The 14,327-nt window shown below is 58.7% G+C and overlaps 2 protein-coding genes across 2 annotated transcripts; both read left to right on the top strand.

Annotated features, from left to right (window-relative positions):
* The first annotated feature begins 1,883 nt into the window (after positions 1–1,883).
* On the top strand, positions 1,884–8,284 carry TTC24 (tetratricopeptide repeat domain 24). The gene is made up of 10 exons (XM_049635082.1): positions 1,884–2,821; positions 3,016–3,219; positions 3,739–3,867; positions 3,964–4,076; positions 4,397–4,495; positions 5,373–5,440; positions 5,585–5,804; positions 6,101–6,161; positions 6,205–6,415; positions 6,994–8,284. The coding sequence occupies exons 1-10, from the start codon at positions 1,954–1,956 to the stop codon at positions 7,073–7,075; spliced, it is 2,055 nt and encodes a 684-aa protein (XP_049491039.1). The 5' UTR covers positions 1,884–1,953; the 3' UTR covers positions 7,076–8,284.
* A 3,721-nt stretch (positions 8,285–12,005) lies between these two features.
* On the top strand, positions 12,006–14,244 carry NAXE (NAD(P)HX epimerase). The gene is made up of 6 exons (XM_049634786.1): positions 12,006–12,222; positions 12,339–12,447; positions 12,528–12,638; positions 12,714–12,827; positions 13,430–13,577; positions 13,937–14,244. Exons 1-6 carry the CDS (start codon positions 12,041–12,043, stop codon positions 14,137–14,139), a joined length of 867 nt encoding a protein of 288 aa, XP_049490743.1. The 5' UTR covers positions 12,006–12,040; the 3' UTR covers positions 14,140–14,244.
* Positions 14,245–14,327: the final 83 nt, after the last annotated feature.

The following is a 14,327-nucleotide window of genomic DNA, read 5'->3' as shown; positions in this document are numbered from 1 at the left end:
GCATGAACGGGGGAGGGGCAGAGAGAGAGGGAGACACAGAATCGGAAACAGGCTCCAGGCTCCGAGCCATCAGCCCAGAGCCCGACGCGGGGCTCGAACTCACGGACCGCGAGATCGTGACCTGGCTGAAGTCGGACGCTTAACCGACTGCGCCACCCAGGCGCCCCAGAGGACACTTGCCTTCTAATGCCAGCCACCCTCAGCGAGTTAGCACAGTAGGGGCTGCTGTCACGGGCCTGCTGTCCTCTCATTAAGCAGAACATGGATGTTGCAGATCAGAGCGGGGGCAGAGAGACTCTTCTGATCTCCAGGCCTTTCCTGACCATCACCTTTCCCCTCGTTCCCAAATGTGGAATGTACCCAAACAGGAGCACAGTGTGTGTGTATGTGTGTGTGTGTGTGTGTGTGTGTGTGTGTGTGTGTGAAAGGGCTCACTTCTAGGACAGCCCAGGCCTCATTAAAGCTTGCAATCCCAGTGCAGTGGAAGGGACCCTGGGCTAATCAGCCCAGAATCAGAAAAGCTGGGCTCTAACCCCAGCTGCATGGTTCTGTGACCTCAGGCACGTCCTACCTGCTTTCTGAGCCTGGTCCCCTCCTCTGCGGAATGAGAGTTTGGCACAGATGATCTCTGAGGTTGTAACCAGGCACAGGCCCGTCATGCTTTGGCTCCTTGCTTAAAGTGAGGGACTTGAGGGGTGTGTGCAGAGGTGGGCAGTGGTGGGGCAGGAAGGGCGATGGGATCCAGGTAACTGCCCAAGTGCCATCAGTGATCCAGCACTGGGATAGGTCGTCTGAACTGTCCATCAAAAAATTCCCTAGGAGTGGAGGGCGGTGCCTGGTTGTCTGGTAACCCCGGGGCTTTGAGCTAAGGGCTTGGGGAGGTAACCCAAGCCAGAGGGACCATTCCAGAAAGCCGGCCGCAGAGAGGATCGAGGGAGGTAAGGTATCCTGTGGCTGGGGCCCTGAGACCTGGTGGGGTTAGCGCGGAATGTCCCAGGGATGAGGGCCTTGAAGGCAGGATTCCTAGGTGTTCTTAGTTGCAGGGGGAATTTCTTTGAAAAGAGAGACATCTCTGCCTGCCTCTTCCAAGAAAGAGGGGAAACAAGGAAAGAAATGGGGGGGAGAGGGCGCTGAGCGTGCAGGCCCCAGCCTTTACCACCCTGGGAAGAGAGTTCAGGAAAAGGCTTTGCCTTTCTAGGAGAGAGATCCTAACAGGGAAGCACATGTGATGACTGGAGCAGGGGGCTGGGGGCCCAGAACCAGCCAGTTGTGGAACAAGAGGCCCCGAAGTGGGGCGTGGGCTTGAATGGCCGGCCGGCATCCTCCGTCCTGAAAGCTGACTCCTTGCCGATTCAATAGCCCTCTCAGCTCCGCGTCCCCGGCGCCCTGTATGGCTCCCGGGGTGCAGCAGGTGCTCACTGAGCATCTGTTGAGCTGACCCAACCCACACCTAGGAGCGCCTAGATTGTGAGTGTGAGGGTGTCCGTGGGGAACAGTGATGGTGGAGGAGAACAGATGATGGAGGGGAAGCCCTGCGCGTGCTCCGTTCAGCTGCCCTTTCGTTTGCTCGTTCAGTGAATGTTTTTTGTGTTGTGGTAAGGTACACATACCTTTTTATCCCATCAAGCCGTTTCTAAGCGCACAGCCCAGTGGCAGCGGGTACACACGCATTAACGCATTAACCATCGCCTCCAGCCACCTCCATCTCATTCGATGGACGTTTATTGAGGACCTACTACGTGCCAGACCCTAACGTCATTCCGAATCTGGTAGGAGAGGTAGACAAGAAAGTCAGCAACTTTCACCCGGTGTGATAAACGCTGGAAAAGACACGGGCACAAGGTGCCGTGGGGTCCGGAAGGACCCGCATGGCTGAGGGAGGAGGCTTTCTGTTACTTGAACCGGGTCCTGAAGGAGGACAGAGAACGAGTTGGGACGTTGGAGTAAGGGCTGATGTGGCGCCCAGTAGGGGTGCGGAAGCGGAGTGCGGCGGCAGCGAGGAGTCCTTACGGCCCTGGGGGCGGGGTTAGAGCTGAATCACCCGAGAGGGAGCCTGCTTTGGAGGAAGCCCAGGGTGACATATTGACCCCCCTGCTCCCCAGTGTCAGCACGATGTCTTCCTCCAACCCTGAGGATACCCGCCGAGAGCCTGAGTCTGAGCCTGAACCCTCAACCTCCAAGCAGAAACGGAGGGGAAAGCGGCCACAGCAAGAGGCCAGCGTCCACGCCCTCACCAGGGCTGGCCACGGGGCGCTCCTGGCTGGCCGGAACCACGAAGCCCTGACCATCTTCCAGAGGGCCTTCGTCCTGGCCTCGGAGGCCCCGCAAACTCGCGACACCCCTGTTCTCCGGGCCTGTGCCTTCAACCTGGGGGCTGCCTACGTGGAGACCGGGGACCCAGCCCGGGGCCTCGAGCTGCTCCTGAGAGCCCGACCTGAGGAGAAGGCGCAGGGCAGGCGTCATGGCGACCAGTGTTTCAATGTGGCTTTGGCCTACCACGCCCTGGGCGACCTGCCTCAAGCTTTGGCCTGGTACCACAGGGCCCTGGGTCACTACCAGCCGCTAGGCGACCATGGGCAAGTCCAGGCAAAAATGGGAGCCTGCTACCAGGCTCTGGGACAGCCTGAGCTGGCAGCCCACTGTCTGCAGGAGGCAAGCCGGGCCTACGCCCAAGCAGGGCAGCCCCAGGCTGCGGCCTTGGCCTTGGGGGCTGCGGCGGGGTGTATGCTGAAGAGCGGGCGGCATGGGGTGGGCGCGGTGACGCGGGTGCTGGAGGAGAGCCGGAGGCTTGCTGAGAGGAGCCCTGAGCACAGACTGCTGGGTGAGGCCTGCGGGCAGAGGAGAAGTGGGGTCTGGGGAGATCAGACCAGGCGATGCTCTGAGACGTGGGGTGCAAGCGGAGGCTTTTCCGAGGGCTGGGGAAAGGGCCGGAGGACCCCAGGAGAGGGGGACAGGGGCCGCACCAGGACAGCTGCAGCTGACCTGGCTGCCCGTGACCCTGGCCACGCCCTCCAGGGCATCTCTATAACGACCTAGGCCTGAGCTACTGCCAGCTCCAGCTGTTTCCGCTTGCAGCGGAGGCCTTCCTGCGGGCCCTGCCCCTGTGTCGCGGGCCGGGAGAGGAGGCCACGGTGCTGAGGAACCTCGGGACGGCCCACAGTGCCCTCGGCAACTACCGGCAAGCCCGGGAGTGTCACCAGAAGGCTGCTGACCTGCATGGTGGGCACCAGGGGCTGGGGGCTGCGTTGGGACCGAAGGACTAAGGCGGGGGCGGGGGGGGGGGGGGGGGGGGCGGGGGGGGGGCGGGAGGGGGGGGGGGGGGGGGGGGGGGGGGGGGGGGAGGGGGGGGGGCGGGGGGGGGGGGGGGGGGGGGCAGAGGGCAGAGCCCCGGGCAGGAGAGGAGCCTGATGTGGAAGCCAGTGCCTCTCTGGTTAAGTTGTTGTGTGCAAGTGAGTCCCTGTCGCTCTCTGAGCTTCGGTTGCTGCATGTGCAGGAAGGGAACTTTGCCGCTTCGCAGGGTCAGGTCGCCGGGTCGTTGCCCAGCTCAAGGTGGCCAGCGGGGGTGGGGGGTGGGGTGCGTTCAGGCCGAAAAGCAGGCCTGAGGAGAGGCCTCCGCGGTGCAGCTGGAGGCGCGCTGGGGCTGAGCGCCGGGACTCCCGGGGGCCCGGCCTTGGCCGCCAGGGGATACGCCTCAGAGGCCAAGGCCCCCCGCTTACGACGGGGTGGCTCTGTCGTCAGGCTCTGGGGGGCAGCGGCGGGAGCAGGGCCGGAGCTTTGGCAGCCTGGCATTTGTACTGAGCCAGCTGGGGGACCACAGGGCAGCCAGAGACAACTACCTACACGCCCTGCAGGCGGCCCGGGACACTGGTGAGTGGCAGGGGGACGGGCGGAGGGTCCCCGGGGCTGGTGGGGAGGGTCCGTCGCGTGGGGAGCCGCCAGAGGACCCCCGGGCTCTCTCCCCAGGGGACACGAAGGGCCAATGGCAGGCCTGCGAGGGGCTGGGGGCTGCCGCAGCCAGACTGGGGCAGCACGACCAGGCCTTGACGTACTATAAGGAGGCGCTGGCTCGGAGTCAGGTGAGACCCCGCGCCCCAGAATCTAACTCTCCCTGCTCCCCTCCTCTGCTGACACTCCTGCCTTCGCCTTGTCTCCCCCACCACTCGTCACCCACCAGACAGACACACTGGGCACAGTGTGCTGGGCCCCGGGACACTGCTGGCACGAGGGGTTCGTCTGTCCACAACTGTGCACAGGCGGTGACAGGATCCTGGCAAAGGCCCGGGGCTGCGGTAGAAGAGAAGGAAGACGAAGCCCCCTTCCCTCCTCCGCCTCCTGTCTCTTTCCTCCCCGATCCCCAGAGGACCCCCACCACCCCCGTTATCCACCCTCCCTCCAGAAGGAGCCAGACTCTGTGCGGGACCGGCTGGTGGCCAAGCTGGCGGACGCCATGAGGACCCACCTGGCCCGGGCCGGGCTCGTCCCCACACACACCCTGGTGAGGTGACACCTGAGACAAGGAGTGGGGGTGGGGACAGGTGGCCCAGAGAAGGGGGTGGTGGCAAAGCAGGGCTGCTGCCCCGGGCCGCTCGTGTGTGTTCACCTGCCCCAGAGTCCGCAGAGTGGACACGTGTCGCTTTTCCAAGGACACCTGCTGGTGGGGGGGGGGGGGGGGGGGGGGGGTGGCCCGTCTCCCAGCGCCGGGCAGTGCCAGGCCTTTGCCCGGGTGGTCACTAGCCCGGAGGCTGAGCCCTACCCAGAGGAGCTGGAAACCAAGTCCCGGGCTGCAGTTCTCCAACAGGCCACACGGTGGGGGCGGTGCTGCGGTTCGCAGTCGGGGCGGCTCTCCCTGCGTCTCCACCAGCCCCTGGCTCTCTGGCTCCCCCGACCCTCTCTCGGCCTCCCTGCCTCTCACCCCTCCAGATAACCTCGGGGAACCTCCCACCCAGGAATTAAAATTATACTCGACTATTTATTATATTTATTTAATGGGATTCATGTCTTCTCTTAAAGACTAGGACACTGTATTTATAATTTGAAAGTGAAACTAAATTAGCCTGGTCCGGGCAGAGGACTGGACTGGGGAAGAGCTGGGGTCCGTCTGAAGGCAGCCACCGACTTCCTGTGACTTTGCCCCTGGAGGCCCCAGGCAGGATGAGGTAGAGGCCAGGCTCTGGCCATGTCTGATCGTCCGTGAGCCCGAGTTCTAACTTGAGCGTTACTAGCACGGACCTCGTCGCGGATTTCCGCTCTCAGAGGCGTGGCCCATCCCAGTTAGCGTCTAGCACCGCTCTGTGTGGGGCCGCTGCGTGTGGAGGGAACATACGCTCGCGGCTACGTCACAGCGGGTTCCCTTTACTCCCCGCCATCCCCAGACTTGGGCTCCAGGGAGGCCCCAGGCTCCAGGAGGGCCGGGAAGGGGCAGAGTGGAAGTGAGGCACAGGTGAGTGGGGTGGGGCCGGGGCTCCGGGGCTCCACGGGGGTGCGGACGCTGGTGGGGTTGGGGCCGCGTCCACGCAGGCACCCCGGGGTGGGGTGGGGGACGTGTCCCTGGTGCTGCTCTGCCTCCTGTTCCCCACCCCTCCAGGTCTTCGGGTGGGTGGGAGGAAGAGGAATTGGAGGAGGGCCAGGAGGAGAGAGAGGACCAGGCCCCACCGGATGTCCCCGCGGCGTCTTGGGCGCAGAGGCTGGAGTGTGAGTGGCAGCAGGCTGTCCCTAGCTGTGCATCTCCTACCTGGACACGGGAGCACTCTCTCCCCCACGTTGGTTTCCTGGATGCCCCGCCTCCCCCTGGGTCTGCCGCTGACGCCTGACCAGCCCCCTCCCCTTCCTGCTCACCTCTCAAGGCCCTGGCCCAGTCTCCCTGACCCCTTTCTCAGTCACCTCTTCCTGGCCGCTTCCGTGGCTTTCCTAACTTCTAGGACTTTGCGTCTTAGAACACCAAGTTTTACTGAAAGCCTACCACGTGCCAGGTACGGAGACCGAGTGATTTTCTTGCCCTTGCTCACCGTGTACCAGCCTCGTCCCCCAAAGACTTCGACCTCTGGGGCCAGAGCTGTTTGCTACTTGCTATTCACACTTGAACTCCCTGTCTTCCGTTCAGTGTGCCGTCCTCCGGGCAGCAGTGGGCGGTGGGCGGCCCAGCTTTGCCAAGCGCCTGCCCCGTACGGAGGGTAGTCTTTCGTGCGCCCCGTGCCAGCGCCCGGTGAACGCACCCCGACACGCACCCTCCTTGTTCTTCTCCCAAAGTTTTCTCTTTGCACCATGTGGTTCTTGGCGCAGAGAGGCCTGTGATGAGTGTGCCCGTCCCTCTCCATCCAGGTCCAGGATCCGGGGCCCATCTCCCGCTTGGAGGCCAAGGCCCCCTCCGAATGGAGCATCCTGGCATTCTGGTCCCCAGTGGCCCCCAAGTCAATAGGTGGGTCCCCGGGGGAGGGGAAGAGGCCTGGGGAATGGATGAAAGGAGTAGGAGAGGATGTGGCTTTGGATGGTTTTAAGGGGGGTGGGGGAGATACGGCCCAGTACTTGGGGGCATAGTGCTTGGACCCTCTCTGTCTGCCCTCGAGCAATCTTTTTTTTGTTTTTTTAAATATAATTTACTGTCGAATTGGCTAACATACAGTCTTGGTTTTGGGGGTAGATTCCCATGGTTCATCACCTACATACAACACCCAGTGCTCATCCCAACAGGTGCCCTCCTCCATGCCCATCACCCGCTTTCCCCTCTCCCCCACCCCACCCCGTCCACCCTCAGTTTGTTCTCTGTAAGCCCTCGAACACTCTTAACAACACTCACCCAACTCTGGAGCCCTGGGGGTCCCCTGTCTCCTGCACAGCCTGACCGTAGGCCTCCCAGAGAGGGAGAGTCCCACGAATGGGGGGTCGTGCAGCTCTAGCTTGCCCCCTCCCGCCCTGGGGCCCAGTGGCCAAGGTGAAGGCTGCCCTCTGCTCTGTCCCCGGCCGCTGCCCCTGGCAAGCCCTCCCTGACTCCCGCAGGTCGCCCGGATGGCCCAGGGAAACCCCAAGCAGGAACCCTCAGAGGAGACTCGCCAAGTCTGGGTTCTGTACGATCATGTGACTCCACTCTGCTGGCCCGGAACGCGGCCTCTGTGCTTCCTCCGCAACACTCAAACGTTCCGGGTTTCTGGGACCAAGCCTCTTCCCGGGGGTTCAGCGCTGCATGGACACGTGATGTGCCACCAACGACAGATGGGCCGTTGTGCGCATTGAACAAGGGCTTGGCGGTCTCGGCACTGAGATGTTCAGTTTGCTCCTCGCTGGAAGTTTGGGGCTCAGGGGGCTAAAGGAAAGAGGAACGTGGACAGTGAATTTCCTTCTGGATCCAAACCTCATGATTGCTAAGGCCCCTGCCAGTTCCAAAAGCTGTGACATGTTGGCCAAGAGGCTTTGCAGTCACTGACGTCTCCAGACGTCTATTTTCTCGAATGGGAAACGGGGATATAGCCCGAGAGAGGACACCTCTGAACGCACTGCTGTACCGTCGGGGGTTTGGGAGGCAGCCCCGCAGGCCTGTGGGACAGCCGCGATGAGCGGTCACACGGCGGTCACACAGGGCACAAACCACACGGTGCTTCCTCCTGCAGTCCTCACAGTGGATGACCCCCTTTCCCAGATGTGGAAAAGACAGCACCAGGGTTAATGAGTTTGTCCTCTCAGGCTACACCACTAGGCAGTGGGGAAGCCGGGACTCAAACCCAGGCCGTCAACACCTTCTAGAACGCGGGGCAGTTCCGCGCCTCCACCCCCGCCCCGGTCATGCTGGTGCTTACCAAGAGCTGACCGTGTCGGTACCAAATGTGCTTACGCTGGCGTATGTGTTATTGCAATTTGTCATTTAATTAAATATCATGCAAACTGGTGAACCAAGTGTGAAAACAAGCACTGTTTCTATGAAAACTAAGTCGAATCCTTAGAAGTCTTGATTAAGGTGACTCAATTCAAAAACTACTATTGAATTAGATGGGACCAAGACAATTATCACGTTTGGCTGCAAAATAATAAAAGTCTAGATGAATTTTGCTCTTAGATTGCTTCAACCACGCCACTCGCTGTTCGCCCCCGTGAGCAAACTGGAAATCGCAGGTGGTCCATTTATGCGCGAAGGATGAAGAAGTCAGTCGCGGCCTGTTCTCCAAGAAGAGACCCTGGCCACACTTTGACAGATGGCAGATGAATGTATTTTTTTTGTTTTAAGTTGAAATAAAAGAACCCATTCCAGGTCGTGTCCGAGAAGAGGGTTTCCACTACACCGGGAACTCCTCACCGTGAGATTTTGAGGATTCATTAAAATCTCTGCCGAGGGCCTACCATATGCCCGGCATGCCACGAGCTGCTGAGGACACTGGGGACACGGCCGCTCACCTTTCTTATTGTCTCGTCAGGTGTTGGGGGTGTCTTGATTTGGATGCAGGTTCACCAGCTGTAACAGAGTCCAATGTAATCTACCATTTATTTATTTATTTATTTTCTTTAAAGTTTATTTATTTGGAGAGAGAGGGAGGGGCAGAGAGAGATGAGGGGGAGAGAGAAGAGAGAGAGAGAGAGAGAGAGAGAGAGAGAGAATCCCAAGCAGGCTCTGCAAGGCCAGCCACGGGGCTCGACCCACGAACGGTGAGATCGTGACCTGAGCTGAAATCGAGAGCAGGACGCTTAACCGACCGAGCCACCCAGGAGCCCCGTAACTGTGCCTTTAAACAGAGAGAACTTTACTCCTGTCTCACGTAAGCAGTCCCCATGGAGGCGGTGGCTTCCTGGAGCTCAGGGAGTCAGGCAGGACACTCTGCCATCCCCAACACAGCATTCCCATGCCATGTCCTAAACTGGCTGCCCCACCTGCGGCATAGCACCTTCATTCCTGCCGGTAAGAAGGAAAAAGGAAGTGGAGGAAAACCTGCGTTTTTTAGAAGGTGCCATCTGGCAGTTTCAAGTCATTTCTGCTCGGACCTCATTGGTCAGAGTTTAGTCACATGTACACGCCCGGCTGCTGCAAGGGAGACTGGAAAATGTAGTGTGAAGCCGGGCAGCCGTGTGGCCACATAAAACTCCGGGGTTCTGTTGCCGAAGGAAGAAAGGAGAGTGGATTTTGAGGGACAAGCAGCGGCAGCTGCCACACGGGAGTATACCACGGGGTCAGGCCAACCCCGTGTCAACCGTCACTGACTCTACTACTGAATAGCTGTATTATCTTAGGCAAATGACTTCTCTCTGTGCTAGTCAATGTCCTCATCTATAACACGAGGGTAAAAATGCATCGTAGGATCGACAGGGTGAAATGTGTAAGCATCCGGAACTCAGGAGTGCTCGATCCATGAGCCTTTAATAAATTGGTTTTGAAGGCATTTCTCAAAGAAAACTCTAGAAGCCTGGAAGCAGAAATAGGATGGAGTAGGTCTTCGGCTCCACTTCCTGGGGACATGTGGTGAGATATGCTTGTGTCACTGTCCTATACTTAACATCTCATCAGAATGAAGACAGCAATGACAACCCTTTCATTGTCATTCAGGCTGTTTGGACCCTAGCTCCCCCTCCACCAACAGCTACCGCTGTGTCATCGGGCATGTGGTTCAACACCTTGAAGCCTCAGTTTGCTCTTCTGTAAAATGGGAACGATAACAGGGTTGCTGCAAGGGTAAAATGAGCTGATTCCTGTTAGCGTGTGGCACATGTAAGTATTCAAATGTTATCTGTCAAAAAAGCACGCTTCATATTGTGTTTTAGAAATAAATCTTCAGGGGGCACCTGGCTGGCTCAGTTGGTGGAGCGTGTGACTCTTGATCTCGGGGTCATGAGCTCGAGCCCCATGTTGGGTGTAGAGATTACTTAAAAACAAAAAAAGAGATCCTAACCAAAAGGGGAAGGACTTATACATACTGGTGATGGTATAAAATGAATGAGGTCTTGGATAAGATTATCCAATTGTAAGGGACATTACAATTTAGATGTACAATTTCCAGCCACAAACACAGTCTAACAAAAACAATTTTCCACCACAAATGCAGTCTGATAAATTCTATTTCATACAACAAACATGTAAAACAAGCATGGCTGGGGGACAAGGGTACATCTTACAGGAGACGATAAATCTTTTATAATTCAAAAGGAGAATAGCAGGAGAGTAATTAAAAGCAGGGGGAGGGGCGCCTGGGTGGCGCAGTCGGTTAAGCGTCCGACTTCAGCCAGGTCACGATCTCGCGGTCCGTGAGTTCGAGCCCCGCGTCGGGCTCTGGGCTGATGGCTCAGAGCCTGGAGCCTGTTTCCGATTCTGTGTCTCCCTCTCTCTCTGCCCCTCCCCCGTTCATGCTCTGTCTCTCTCTGTCCCAAAAATAAATAAAAAACATTGAAAAAATAAAAATAAAAAAAAAATAAATAAAAGCAGGGGGAGTTCTTGCCTTTCTCAGTGAACTAGCCAGGATACAATTCATGGCACAGAAAAATAACATAAAAACAGGACCTTCACCTGGTTAATTACTTTATCGTAGTGTCTTAGTGGTAACTGGTGTGTTATTCCCAAGACTTCCCCCCCCCCCACACTCCGCCGCTTAAGTATGTGAGAGTGTGTGTTTGCATTCTATTTATTTAGTTATTTTATTTATTATTTTTGAGGGGGGGGTGCAGAGAGAGAGGGGAACAGAGGATCTGAAGAGGACAGCGGCAAACTCACCAAATTTGAGATCACAATCTGAGCCGAAGGCATATGCTTAACTGACTCAGCCACCCTGGCACCCCTCTTTTTAGTTTTTATTTTTGTATTTTTGTATTTGCGTTCTTAAAACCTCTTGGGTAAAAATTGCAGTCTTCCCCTCCAGGTGTTTCTTGATATGTTTTTGGAATCTGGAGCCTATGGTTTCAACTACATTTTTAACCATGACACTCTCAACCTATTTAAGGTTTATAACTTTGTATTTCCATAGCTATTAGGTTGATGACAGGGAACAAGTATTATGTATGATTAGAGAAATGAAGCATGCTATCCTGGTAAGCAGAGGTAGGGGCAGCTAATGTATTTGGGGGAGGGGTCTTAAATTATACTGTAAACAGCACTGCAACCACTCTTAAGGTTTAACTTACTTCAAGCTTAGGGGCTCCTTGCTTGCTTGACCTAAGTCCCTTGGTCTGTAGCAGAACACCTACTTTCCTAGGGATTAGACCACTGGCCTTGAGGAATGAGGGATCCGGCTCTCCAGGAGGTAAGGCCTGCCCAAGATCATGACCACAAATGACTAAGGGCCCAGGCACCAGCTTCCCTTGCACAAGCCCCCACGTTTCTGGCACCGCCCTCCCGTTTAAAACCCTCTGGCTTGGGGGCGCCTGGGTGGCTCAGTCGGTTAAGCCTCCGACCTCAGCTCAGGTCATGATCTCACGGTTTGTGGGTTCGAGCCCCGTGTTGGGCTCTGTGCTCACAGCTTGGAGCCTGGAGCCTGCTTCGGCTTCTGTGTCTCCCTCTCTCTCTGTTCCTCCCCTGCTCTCACTCTGTCTCTCTCTCAAAAATAAAGATTTAAAAAAAAAAAATTTTTTTTAAACCCTCAGCTTGGCCGGATGGGGAAGATGGCCTTTGGGGTGTTAGTGCATTCTCTTCCTGAATAAAGCAAACCTTCGTTTCCCCCCATCACTTGTCTCTCGAGTACTGCTCTTCCAGCCTGAGCAGTCCATCCCGCGTTGGGAACCGCTTGCCTTGTAAGTGACAACATTAGCCCGATTTACCGAGCGCCGCGTCGCGGGCGCGGTGGCCGGCTCTGCAAGCGCTGGCGCCCGTGGAGCGCGTACTCGCAGGGCACTGACACCAGGGGTGCCACATGCACTCGTGGCTGGTACGTGCCCGGGCCGCCCTCTGGGCAGGACCCGCAAGGCGACCAGCCACCGCCCACGCCGCTGTGAGCGAAGCGCTCCGCCCCCAGGGAACGCGAGGCCAGGCGGCCGCGCGCTCGCGAGGGGGCGGGACGAGCCGAGGCCCCGCCTCCAGGGGGGCGGGACGAGGGCCGCGCCTGCGCCGGACGAGGGGGGAGGGGCGCGCGCCGCGAGCTCCATGAGGGCCCTGCGGGCGCTGCTGGGGTTTGGTCTGCTGGCCGCCGGTTCGCACCTGCAGCGCGTCCGGGGCCCGGCCGGGGTCTGCCGCGCGAGGCCAGCCTGGTGGGGGACGCGGCGGCCGCAGTCGGGCGGCCGCGGGGACCCGGCGCTCATGGCGAGCCCGGCGGTGAAGTACTTGAGGTAGGCGAGGCTCGGGCGGGCTCGCTCCGGGGCGGGGGCGGGGACCGGGACTGGGGCGGCAGCGCGCCCGCGCTCCGAGCGCCCTGGGGCGGGACTCAGGCGGTGGGTGTCCGCAGCCAGGAGGAGGCCCAGGCCGTGGACGAGGAGCTGTTCAACGAGTACCAGTTCAGCGTGGACCAGCTGATGGAGCTGGCGGGGCTGAGCTGTGCCACAGCCATAGCCAAGGTCGGTGGCGCCGGTCAAGCCCGGGGGGTGGGGGTGGGGCCGCCCAGGGCCCCTGTGACGCCCCCTGACTCCGCCTCCAGGCCTATCCCCCCAAGTCTATGTCCCGGAGCCCCCCCACGGTCCTGGTCATCTGCGGGCCCGGGAATAACGGAGGAGACGGCCTGGTCTGTGCCCGGCACCTCAAGCTCTTTGTGAGTATCGGGGCAGGGCTGGGCGGCGGGGGGCTCTGAGGTCTGGCCTCGAATGACCCCTCTCCTTCCCCCTAGGGCTACCAGCCAACCATCTATTACCCCAAAAGGCCTAACAAGCCACTCTTCGGTGCACTGGTGACCCAGTGCCAGAAAATGGACATCCCCTTCCTTGGTGAAATGCCCCCGGAGGTAGGTGGCTGAGCTCCCCCGCCCATCTCTCTGGAGGACAGACTCCGGGCAGGTGGGGAAGTGCCCCGCACAGGTGCCTAAGTGTACCGTTTGACCAGGAACAGTGTGAAGAGCCCGCCCCCGCTCCAGCAGTGCCCGAGGCTGCCTCTCACATCCATGGCCACACCTTTCCCTCTGACTTCTGAGGTCAGGGCCTGCTCGGCAGGCAGTAACCCCCTGAGAAGGGGCTGATGTGACTGCCTCATCCTAAGCCCTTTCTGCAGGGACATGGACCTAAGGATGGGAAATAAGAACTTTGCTTTTTAAGTTTCTTAACGCATTTCACAGGTGAAGAGACTGAGGTGTTGCAGAGAAAGCAAGGGGTCTGTCCTGCCTCCAGCTGCAGGTGGCCTCACCCCGTACCCGCCCCAACGGCAGGCAGGCAGACAGGCACTCAGAACAGAAACCACGTGTGGACTCCGCTTGGTCTAAATCACTGACCAGTTTGCACTGAAGTCTCTGAGGGAGATAAAATGACCCGTTGCCCCTGAGTGGTGTGTGCCGGGGACAGCCCTGTCCGGTCAGGGGCTCCCACACCCTCTCCTCTCCCTGCTCCACCACAGCCCATGCTGATCGACGAACTGTACGAGCTGGTAGTGGATGCAATCTTCGGCTTCAGCTTCAAAGGGGACGTCCGGGAGCCATTCCGGAGCATCCTGAGCGTCCTGAGCGGGCTCACCGTGCCCATTGCGAGTATCGACATTCCCTCAGGTGCCGGGTCCGAGGAGCTTGGGTGGGATGGGGGCCTGGGTCCTGCCCTGTCTTAAGATAGATACCCAGGAGTCCTCATTCTTCCAAGGCTCAGACCAAGCTCTAAACAAGCTGAGTGTAAAGGGGCAGAACACAGCTTTTGGGATTCCACAAAAGGGCCAGGGGGCAGGCCGGGAGCACCTTTTGTGTGCTGGACCCAAGAGACCAAAGCCTAGGAGGCCATGGCCATGGAGCTCCAAGGATGCGGGTTCCCCAGGCAGAGACACGGGGCCCCCGCTCGTTCAGGACAGGGGCAGAACGAGGTATGGAAGAATGGACACCTGCTCTCTCCTCTCTCCCTGAATACACCCTCTTTTCAGGATGGGATGTGGAGAAGGGAAATTCTGGAGGGATCCAGCCAGACTTGCTCATCTCCCTGACCGCACCCAAAAAGTCTGCGAGCCACTTCACCGGTCGCTATCACTACCTGGGAGGTCGTTTCGTGCCTCCTGCTCTGGAAAAGAAGTACCAGCTGAACTTGCCGCCCTACCCTGACACGGAGTGTGTCTACCGTCTGCAGTGAGGGAAGACAGGTGGGCGTCCTTCCCAATAAAGACTTAGCGCCCCCCTCCTACCGCCATGGGGTCCTGGGAGCTGTTCTGGCAATAAAAGTTACTGGGTGGCAGGAGCTGGACAGCAAACTGAATGAGACATGGCGCCACCTTTCTGGGAGAACAGAGCAGGCAAGGGAGGTGGCCGTGGCATTTCAGG

This window comes from Panthera uncia, chromosome F1, assembly GCF_023721935.1.
Source record: "Panthera uncia isolate 11264 chromosome F1, Puncia_PCG_1.0, whole genome shotgun sequence".
In the NCBI taxonomy this organism is placed as follows: Eukaryota; Metazoa; Chordata; class Mammalia; order Carnivora; family Felidae; genus Panthera; species Panthera uncia.
The sequence above is the reverse complement of the archived record's forward strand: the minus strand, read 5'-3'. Positions and strand labels throughout refer to the sequence as shown.

Coding starts and splice junctions, on each gene's coding strand:
- TTC24 (XM_049635082.1), top strand. CDS start 1,954: ATGTGGCGCCCAGTAGGGGTGCGGAAGCGGAGTGCGGCGGCAGCGAGG. Junction 2,822..3,015: donor CCCTGAGCACAGACTGCTGG/GTGAGGCCTGCG, acceptor CACGCCCTCCAG/GGCATCTCTATAACGACCTA. Junction 5,805..6,100: donor CCCCTGGGTCTGCCGCTGAC/GCCTGACCAGCC, acceptor TCTTCCGTTCAG/TGTGCCGTCCTCCGGGCAGC.
- NAXE (XM_049634786.1), top strand. CDS start 12,041: ATGAGGGCCCTGCGGGCGCTGCTGGGGTTTGGTCTGCTGGCCGCCGGT. Junction 12,639..12,713: donor CCCGGCACCTCAAGCTCTTT/GTGAGTATCGGG, acceptor CCTTCCCCCTAG/GGCTACCAGCCAACCATCTA. Junction 13,578..13,936: donor GAGTATCGACATTCCCTCAG/GTGCCGGGTCCG, acceptor CCCTCTTTTCAG/GATGGGATGTGGAGAAGGGA.